This window comes from Triplophysa dalaica, chromosome 24, assembly GCF_015846415.1.
Source record: "Triplophysa dalaica isolate WHDGS20190420 chromosome 24, ASM1584641v1, whole genome shotgun sequence".
NCBI classification, from domain to species: Eukaryota; Metazoa; Chordata; class Actinopteri; order Cypriniformes; family Nemacheilidae; genus Triplophysa; species Triplophysa dalaica.
In genome coordinates this window covers 14,800,004-14,809,550 of record NC_079565.1, presented here as the reverse complement: position 1 = coordinate 14,809,550, position 9,547 = coordinate 14,800,004, and the positions used below count along the sequence as shown (strand labels likewise).

The window sequence follows — 9,547 nt, the reverse complement described above, 5'->3', positions numbered from 1 at the left end:
ATAAAAAGTTTAAGGGATGAACCTGACAGGGTCTGTACTGTTGCATGTGCTACACTACACACATCATCAGAAAAGAGAGGAGACCTGAGATGAAGAAGATCTCTAAACCACTACACTTAGACTGAGCTGCATGAGATATAACACCATTTCTTTATTATTCTTAAATAAAATGTCCTCTCAATGGCCAGCAGGGCTAGGCTGATTAAATGGCCTTGGCCCATTGTGTTACGGGTGTAGGACTTGAGCCGCTTTAAACAGGAGAAGCTCCTTTCTACACCTGCAGATGTAGCTCCAATTGTTGCCACTAATGAGAACAGTTTGTTAAGCTGAGGCATTGCACTGTCCAACTCCATGTCTTTAAGGAACACAAAGTAATCACAGAGCTTTCCCCTGTTACTCTGCAAGTCCTGATCTGAATACAGGTCTAGAAGTTCACATCCTCAGTCTCCCTGAATCAAAGTGATGGTCATAACTTTTCAGGACATGGCCAGCAGTACATTTTCTTTTTCACAGCACTTCCAGTCAGCCAGCTAACTTTGTCATACCAGGAGAGCTGAAAAGACCTGTTACTTTTCTCTATCTTTTGCACTAAATCAATCTTAGGTGTTGATCTGCCCTGCTGTTTAATTCTAAGTTTCTCCTCGTAAGGAAGACTTTCTAATGGCTTTGCCAAAATCAGGTCGACAATATTAGCACTGTCTGCCATCGTGTGCAGTTTACTAGCTGGCTAGTTCAAACTATATGAATTAATGAACAAACGATCTAATATATATATATTTAACTCAACGGGAGGAAATGTGGGAATTATGTTAATCTGAAACAATGAATGTGGTGTGAAATTGTGTGAAATATACGATGAAGGTTGCAGCAGTTTGTCTTTCGACTACACATGCAAAATCCGCGATGGGACTGAGTTGGAAATGGAGACACAGAGTGATACGCGTCATAATCTGAAGACCACGCCGACGTCCCCAAAAAAACGTCTCTTTGCCTCCTTGGCATTTATAATTTATAAAAAAAATACAATGTCTAAAAGCTGATATTTGACAATGTGTATAGCAAGAAATACGTTTTTATAAGCTGTTGACCCCAAAAAACGAGTGTTTTAGGACATAAAAGTGGATTAAAAAGAGATGACAGACCCTCCAATCATCACGCAGACGCTCGGAGTAGGGCCAGCCCACTCCTCCATTCATCCCAGAGACGCTGAGCGTCCGTGGGCGGGACATAATCGCAGCATTATCCAATGACCGTCTTGTTTCTAAGCACTGAAAAAAACTGTTTAAAGCAGCCCCATTGAAGTCAATGGACGCTGGGCTTCAACAGAGTAATTTACTGTACGCTACGGGAATGAATGAGAAGGAAATCGAGTCAGCCGACCTAAGTAGCTGATTCTGAACGAAATTTTTTCGTTCGAGATGAACGTGTTTAACGCATTTTTAGTCAATAAAATGTTAACATAATAGTACATATATTTGACCATTCATTTTTTGACAATTATAGGGGAAGCTGAGCTTCCCTTGCAGTCTTAAAGAAATCGCGTCTGGCCTCTTGTGGAGAGAAATCAATAATTCACAAAACATTAAAAACAATAAAATTCTTTCCTCATCTCTGTACAAGGTTCTGTGCAGACTCAGCAGATGTAAAAGCCTTTCAGATGATGTGGACTCCTGCAAATGCTACTGAGTTTGTCCAATTTAAGAAATGTTATAGAAATGGACAGTCTTCAGACACTTTCCTCAGAATCGTACACAGTGAACACTGATGGATATAAAACACTTTATTTTGTGGGGAAACACCATCTCATTGTAATTAAACAATCAGAACTAAATGTTAATTTATCAAAATATACAACTTCAGTTTAAAACTGCTTTAAAATGTTATAAATATCTCTGAAATGTGTCTGTGCATAGTTTAAAGTGTTCCTGACATTTTGATAAGGTTTTCAAATTTCATAATCTTCAAGCAGCCGTAAAAGAACTATGGACGAAACTACATCTTTTGACATAACAACCAGCCAATAGCAGCGCTGCTGATCACTAGTTCTTCTATTGATATATGCGGCCTTTACAAACTGTGTGTGAGCGTGAAGGATCCCAGACACTTTAATCCAGATATATTAATTTTACACAACAGGTCTGTTCGAAGAACTGTATAATCCAGATCATGATTGCGGGATTAGATTATTTCAAATATTTCATTTTAATCTTGAGTGTAGTGAGCAACGTACAAAGAACTGAATTGTTGGTTGTGTTGTGTGATGTAATCTCTATATATTCTGATTTAGTTTGTATTCATTCAGGTGAGATGAAGGTTTTTTACAATAGCTTCCGTGGATTTTGCACTAATGTATATTACTGAAGTAAAAAACTGTCAATAAATGACACAGAAAATGAATGAATGTGATACATGTGATTTGTTTTTGTTTTCATTGTGTTGTGTGTTTGTGTCCTGCGGCTGGTCTTCAGAAGCCCTCACTGTCTCTGCTGTCGTCCTCTTCTCTACAGATCTCTGAGAAGTCAACAGCGCTGGTGAGCTGGACACTTGACGGGTCAGAGGTCACTGAAGGGGTTCACACCAGTGAAGAGAGTGAGCAGGATGGCCGATACAGCCGCAGTAGCATCCTGACCCTCAGCAAAGCACGCTGGGAAGAGAGAGGGGTGTATGTTTGTAGAGTCAAACACCATAAACAAGATTCACAAGAGCGGCTGTGAGTGTTGATGAGTCGTATCTGAGTGTCAGACATCATTCATGAGTCTAGTGCAGCAGATCAATACTGAAAGAGAGCTCGTGTGTCAAACCACTGTGACATCTTTCAATGTGCTGTGTTTACTGAAACATTCAATAAAGCTTCTGAACATGTTACATTTGTGTCTAACAGCTTTGTAATAAATCTCCATAAAAGGGAAGGAAGGAGTCGGGAACTGGCAAACATTTAAAACATTTAATAAAGTAATATAACAGCTAGCGGGCCCTAACGGACGACCGCCGGCGAACAAAACATAAATATAAATACAAATTCAAATACAACCATAAAACATGTTCGGGCCCGGTCCTCTCTCTTCGACGGTCCGGTCGCTCTTTCCTTTTATATGCTCCCTATCTCCTACGTGATTCAATCCGGGTGTGCACACAGCTGGCGCTCATTCACAATTACTCACCGGACTCGAACCACGGTCTCGCCCCGCCTACTCTACTACATACCCCCATCACCCCTCACAGGCCGGGGGGTACCCCCGCGACTGTGCAAGCTCCCTCCCCCTCCCTCGGGGGGGGGGTGGGGTGGGTGGTATGCAGCGACGAGACGAGAGACGGGAGACGGGAGCCCTCGGAGCGACCGGAAAGAGAGAGGGGAGAAAGGGAAAACAAAAAATTATAGTCCGGTTCCCTGACATGCTGCCGCTCGTTCCTCAACCAGACGGGGTACTCTCCTTCGCAGTGCCTTGCGGTGGCCCTGGGGCTTCGGTGGACGGCTCGACCATCCGCCCCCTGGCGGCCGGCGGTGGCTCCTCCCTTATCTGGGAGTCGGGGCAGGTTCCCTGTCCCCTGCTCCTCCCCCTTGGGCGGACGGACGCAGGCTCTGGCCTTTGGCTGGCGGTGGCCGCACTCGGCACTTCCGCCCCCTGCTCTTCCCCTTCTGGGGACGGACGCAGGCTCCGGCCTCTGGCAGGCGGTGGCGGCACTCGGCACTTCCGCCCCCTGCTCCTCCCCCTCGGGGGACGGACGCAGGTTTCGGCCTCTGGCGGACGGCGGCAACCCCGCCGCTCCCGCTTGGACGAAAGACACCCCACCTCGACCAGGGCGTGGCAGCAAAGGTCGCCGTTCCACCGAAGTTTTGATGGTGGCCGCATTGTGCACTTCCATTTCCCCAGAGCCACCGCTTCGGGCAGCCACTGGCGGACGCCCTTCGTCGGCGTTGCCCGAACTCTCCGGCACCGCGAGGCCACTTGGCGGCGAGGACCCTCCGACAGCATGTCTCTCCTTCCTCCCGGGTTTCGGCACCAATGTAATACGATTCAGACATGGAAGGAAGGAGGCGGGAACCGGCAAACATTTAACAAAATTTAATATAAATAATAACAGCCGGCGGCCCCTCACGGACGACCGCCGGCGAACAAAACATAAATACAAATACAAATACAAATACAACCATAAAACATGTTCGGGCCCGGTCCTCTCTCTTCGACCATCCGATCGCTCTTTCCTTTTATATGCTCCCTATCTCCTACGTGATTCGAGCCCGGTGTGCGCACAGCTGGCGCTCATTCACAATTACTCACCGGACTCGAACCACGGTCTCGCCCCGCCTACTCTACTACAAGCTTCATTCAGACAACAGAGAAAATCACATGTGTGTTTGTGCAGGAATGTCCTGTATCATGTTTCTTAATAGTTTTAATAGTTGTGTAAAGGTTCATGTAGCAGTAAATGTGAAATGCAGGTGTTGTGTTGTGAACATGATCTCTGGAGACAGAGCTGATCTATTCTGAGAACATCAGAGTCTCTTCATCCTGTCAATGCAAATGTGATTTTCAGCTCAACACTCTCAGTGTCACTGTTTGATTGGTTCAATCATCTGAACTGAAACACACAAGTTTCACTTCTTTATTGTTAGTGGTTTTATCATGTCATCAAAGTTCATACATGAATATTATGTTTAAAATTATACTGTGTGCTGTACATGCACTTCTAAGCCTATATTGATAGAGTAAACCAAAAACACAATATATTTATTGCTATGTTATAAAGTTGTTTGTGCACATATATGATTGACATAAATCATGAATTTAACTAAAAGAATATTATGATCAAAATTTACACTGTTTGATTGGTTCAATCATCTGAATTTGACAAAAATAAAATATCTGATAACTCAAGACTCAGTTTGGATTTAAGTAATTAAATTGTCTAAATAATTTTTGAAATTCTTTAAATAGTTCAGTTTTGTTGTGTGCTTGTGTGTGTGCATGTGTGTGTTGTATGAGCAGCTGCAGTATGTGTCAGGTGTATCAGTGCAGTCAATGTTCAGTCTGACTGACGGAGGTTTTTGTACGACTCTTTATCACTGTGTCAACACCCATTTACTGTTGATATGATGAGCACTCTGACAGTAATAATCTCCTGAATCTTCAGTCTGAACTCCACTGATGCTCAGAGTGAAATCTGTGTTTGATCCACTGCCACTGAATCTAGATGATACTCCAGACTGGAGGGTTGTTGCTCTATATATGAGGAGTTTAGGAGCTTCTCCAGGTTTCTGTAAGTACCAGGCTAAGAAATCACTATTATACACCCCACTGCTGACTTTACACTTTATTTGAACATGTTGTCCTGGTTGAACTGCTGTTATTGATGGACTCTGAGTAACAGTGTACTGTCCTCTACACTCTGAAAGAAACAACAAGAATGAAATATAAGACAACACTGAAACAAATGAAGATTTCACTCTTCAATGAATGAACAATCGTGATAAAAATGTAACTACACAAACCTTGTGCAAACACTGTGAGTGTCCAGATGAAGATGATGCTGAAAGTCATTGTTGTTCTTGTTGGTTTGTGTGTTGATGAAGATTGTGTTGTGTTGTGTTGTCAGTCATGAAGTGTTAAACTCACAGCACTATAAACACTCTCAGAGCACTGAAGCACGTGATCACAATGCAAAGAAGTGGGCAGGATTCTTCTGCTTCAGTCTAGTGCACTATAATTATTGAATGTATATAGACACTAAACTATAACAACAAAAATAAAAATAAATGGAATCCTTCAGAGATCTTCTGGGGCTGTTCTTCGTAACATGCTAATTTATTTAGCTGGATTTGATCCCAGGGGATTGGCCATAGTGAGAACACAAAATGTATAGTACAATGCAATGTAAGTCGCTTTTGGATAAAAGTGTCTGCCAAATATGAATATTAAATATAATATTACTAAGCAAAAAGCGAATAAATTAATAAGGAAGCTGAGTGATGAAATGTCTTTGATGATGTGTGATACCCTACAGTATCACCAGCATGAGTCAACAATCTTCCATCACATTGTAGTGAGGAAGGCAGGGCGAGAGCCGTCAGACAAAGGGGCGGGGCGGGTGGCGTGAGTGATAATGGCTATCAGCTGTGCGCACACCGGCTCCGCATTTCTGACGGTGGAGATCGGAAGCATAAAAGAACGAGCTGACAGAAGGTACGAAGAGAGAGGACCGGGCCCGGACACATCTTAAGTTTATATTTATGTTCTTGTGTTTTGTATTTATGCTTTGTTCGCCGGTGGTTGTCCGTGAGGAGGCGCCAACTGTTATTATTTGAATTAAATATTTGTTTGAATGTTTGCCAGTTCCCGACTCCTTCCTTCCCTTTTATGGAGATTTATTACATTGGTGCCGAAACCCGGGAGGAAGGAGAGACATGCTGTCGGAGAGCTCTCGCTGCTGAGGGGCATCGCGGTTCTGAGGAATTCGGGCAGCGAGGACGAGGGCAGACGGCGAGCGGCTGCCCGAGGCGGTGGTGCTGGAACCGGTATTCGGATGGGACGGACGGCTCACTGACGTTCTCCTGGGTCAAGGTAGGGTGGCTGCCATCCAGGAGGGAGCGAATGAGTCGTTGCCTTTGGCCAGAGCCTGCTGCCGTCCCCTGGGAACGGGAGCAGCAGGTAACGGGAGACTCACTGCTGGCTGCCCTCAGCTGGAGGAGCCATCGCCGGCCGCCAGGGAGGGGAGGATCGAGGCCTCCACCGAGCATCCAGTACCACCGCATGGCACCGTGAGGAAGAGACTTTCAGCTGGCTGAGGACCGAGCGGCAGCATGTCGGGGAACCGGACCAAATTTTTGTTTTTCCTCTCTCCCCTCTCTCGTCCCTGTCGCTCATGGTGCTTCTGTTCTCTCGTCTCGTCGGTGCATACCTCCAGGGGCTGCGGACGCCGAGACTGGATCCCGGGGGGGAAGTGAACACAGTCTCGGTGGTACCCCCCGGCCTGTGAAGGGCGATGGGGGTATGTAGTGAGGAGGGCGGGGAGAGAGCCGTCAGACAAAGGGGCGGGGCCGGTGGCGTGAGTGATAATGGCTATCAGCTGTGTGCACACCGGCTCCGCATTTCTGATGGTGGAGATCGGAAGCATAAAAGAACGAGCTGACAGAAGGTACGAAGAGAGAGGACCGGGCCCGAACATGTTTGTATTTGTATTTGTGTTATGTTCGCCCGCGGTTGGCCGTGAGGGGCCGCCGGCTATTATTACTTTATTAAATGTTTGTTTAAATGTTTGCCGGTTACCGACTCCTTCCTTCCATATCTTGAGACGTATTACACACATCTATGATGAACTGTGTTTGAAGACACCATTCCCTGACCCAAACCTGTTACACTGCAGCTCAAGTCAGGACAGGATCATGAAATGACCTTTGGGCAACTGATAGGAATAAAGGATTTCAGTGTATAAGAAGTGTGTATAAATATTCAAAGTCGGGAAGGAAGGAGACGGGAACCAGCAGACATTAAAACATTTAATCAAATAATAAAACAGTAAATAAACAGCCGGCAGCCCCTTGCAGACGACTGCCGGCGAATCACACAATGTAAACAGACAAATAACACAAAGTAAATCGACAAACCACAACTAAAAGCCATGCCTGGTCCTCTCTTGTCGACAGTCCGGTCTCTCGTTCGCTTATGCTCCCAATCTCCTTCGTGACAAGAGACCCGTTCACGCACAGCTGGCACATACTAACACTCACCGGTCTCGAAACCACGGTCTCGCCCCGCCTACTCCACTACATACCCCCATTGCCCCTCACAGGCTCCTCCTTTAGCGGGCAGTGGTGAGTTCCCCGTCCCCTGCTCCTCCCCTTTAGGCGGACGGATGCAGGCTGCTCGGTGGCAAGATTCACAATTGCTCTGTCACTTCCCAGGAAATTTGCTCCGTCAATCCTCCATAGATCTAACCCTGTTTCAGTGCATACTCGGCTACTAACCCCCATTTTTCCCTTGGTCGGGAGAGCCCACTGGTTTTGGGAAAGCGGGAGGGTTTGGGACTCGGCCCACCAACACATTCAACAAGCCATCCGCCGTCAAAAGACCAATGCTGACATCCGCCGTTCACCAACTCCACGATACACTCGTGGCCAAAAGTTTTGGCTTTCCACCAGCGACCTACACCTCAAACAACCCTGCAAGAAGCTCAGTCCCAAGTTCATCGGCCCCTTCACCATTCTGCAACAAATCCACCCAGTCACCTTCCGTCTTCAACTCCCTCCTCACTACAGAATCTCTCCCTCGTTTCATTTATCCCTTCTTAAACCCGTTACTAATCCCAATCCCCATTCTTCCACAGAGCCTGGTGTCGAGGTCGAGAACCCCCCTCCCCCACCCTTAAACGTGGCCCAGCAGATCTACCGGGTGGACTCCATACTGGATTCCAGGCGTCGAGGCGGCCATCTGGTATATCTCGTCCTGAGGAACAATCTTGGGTATCCTTGACCCCGCCCTTCTTAAAGAATTCCACGCCCAGAACCCCAAGCGTCCAGCTCCTCATCCCCGAGTTCGTCCTCGTCGTCTGGAAAGGTCCGCTGCAGCAGACCGTGGGGAGGGAGGTACTATAACACCGGCAAGGCGAGCCTTAACCATGCCCCCGGAACCAGCGTCTACCCCTGGATATCCTCTCACCTTATCCCCAGAATTTTTGTACACTACACTTCTGTGCACTCACTCATCTACACTAATCAGTCTCACCTCCATCCAATCACTCACATGGCATATAAACCTCACTTGTACCATCAGTCTTTGTCAGGTCTGGATGTATTATGTCTGTTTGTACTTCCTGACTCTCCTAGAGTATGTTGTTCCTAGTTCCGTGCTTTGTCCCATGTTCTCCTAGTTATTGTATGTTTCCCATGGATGTCTGTTATATACAAACTAGTAAACCAGTCTCACTTAACCTGTTGTTGGATCGTGTCTGTCTTCCCTGGATGTGGATTGTTACAAATAAAATACTTTCCTCATCTCTGTACAAGGTTCTGTGCAGACTCAGCAGATGTAAAAGCCTTTCAGATGATGTGGACTCCTGCAACTGCTACTGAGTTTATCTAATTTAAGAAATGTTATAGAAATGGACAGTCTTCAGACACTTTCCTCAGTATCGTACACAGTGAACACTGATGGATATAAAACACTTTATTTCAATAACTAAAAGTTAATTTATCAAAATATACAACTTCAGTTTACAACTGCTGAGGTGATAATGAGCGTCAGCTTAACGCACACCGGTCTCGTATCACGGAGGATATCGGGAGCATAAGAGGTCGAGCGGCCAGACAGTCAATAATAGAGGACCAGGCCTGGCTTTTAGTTGTGGTTTGTGTTATTCACCGGCCGTCGTCCATGAAGGGCTGCCGGCTATCTATTTACTTTGTTATTATTTTATTAAACGTTAAAATTTTTGCCGTCTCCTTCCCTTTTATTGAATTGTATTACAGCCATACATGTGCATTGTTGTTGTTTTCATTGTGTTTGTGAATGTGTTGTGTGTTTGTGTCCTGCGGCTGGTCCTCAGAAGCCCT

The 9,547-nt window shown here is 45.9% G+C and overlaps 1 gene segment (V, D, J or C); it reads right to left on the bottom strand.

The window, feature by feature from the left end:
* Positions 1–4,713: 4,713 nt before the first annotated feature.
* On the bottom strand, positions 4,714–5,559 carry LOC130414576 (immunoglobulin kappa variable 1-8-like). The segment is given in 2 exon segments: positions 4,714–5,388; positions 5,492–5,559. Coding segments are annotated over 2 exon segments (375 nt in total).
* Between the last annotated feature and the right edge of the window lie 3,988 nt (positions 5,560–9,547).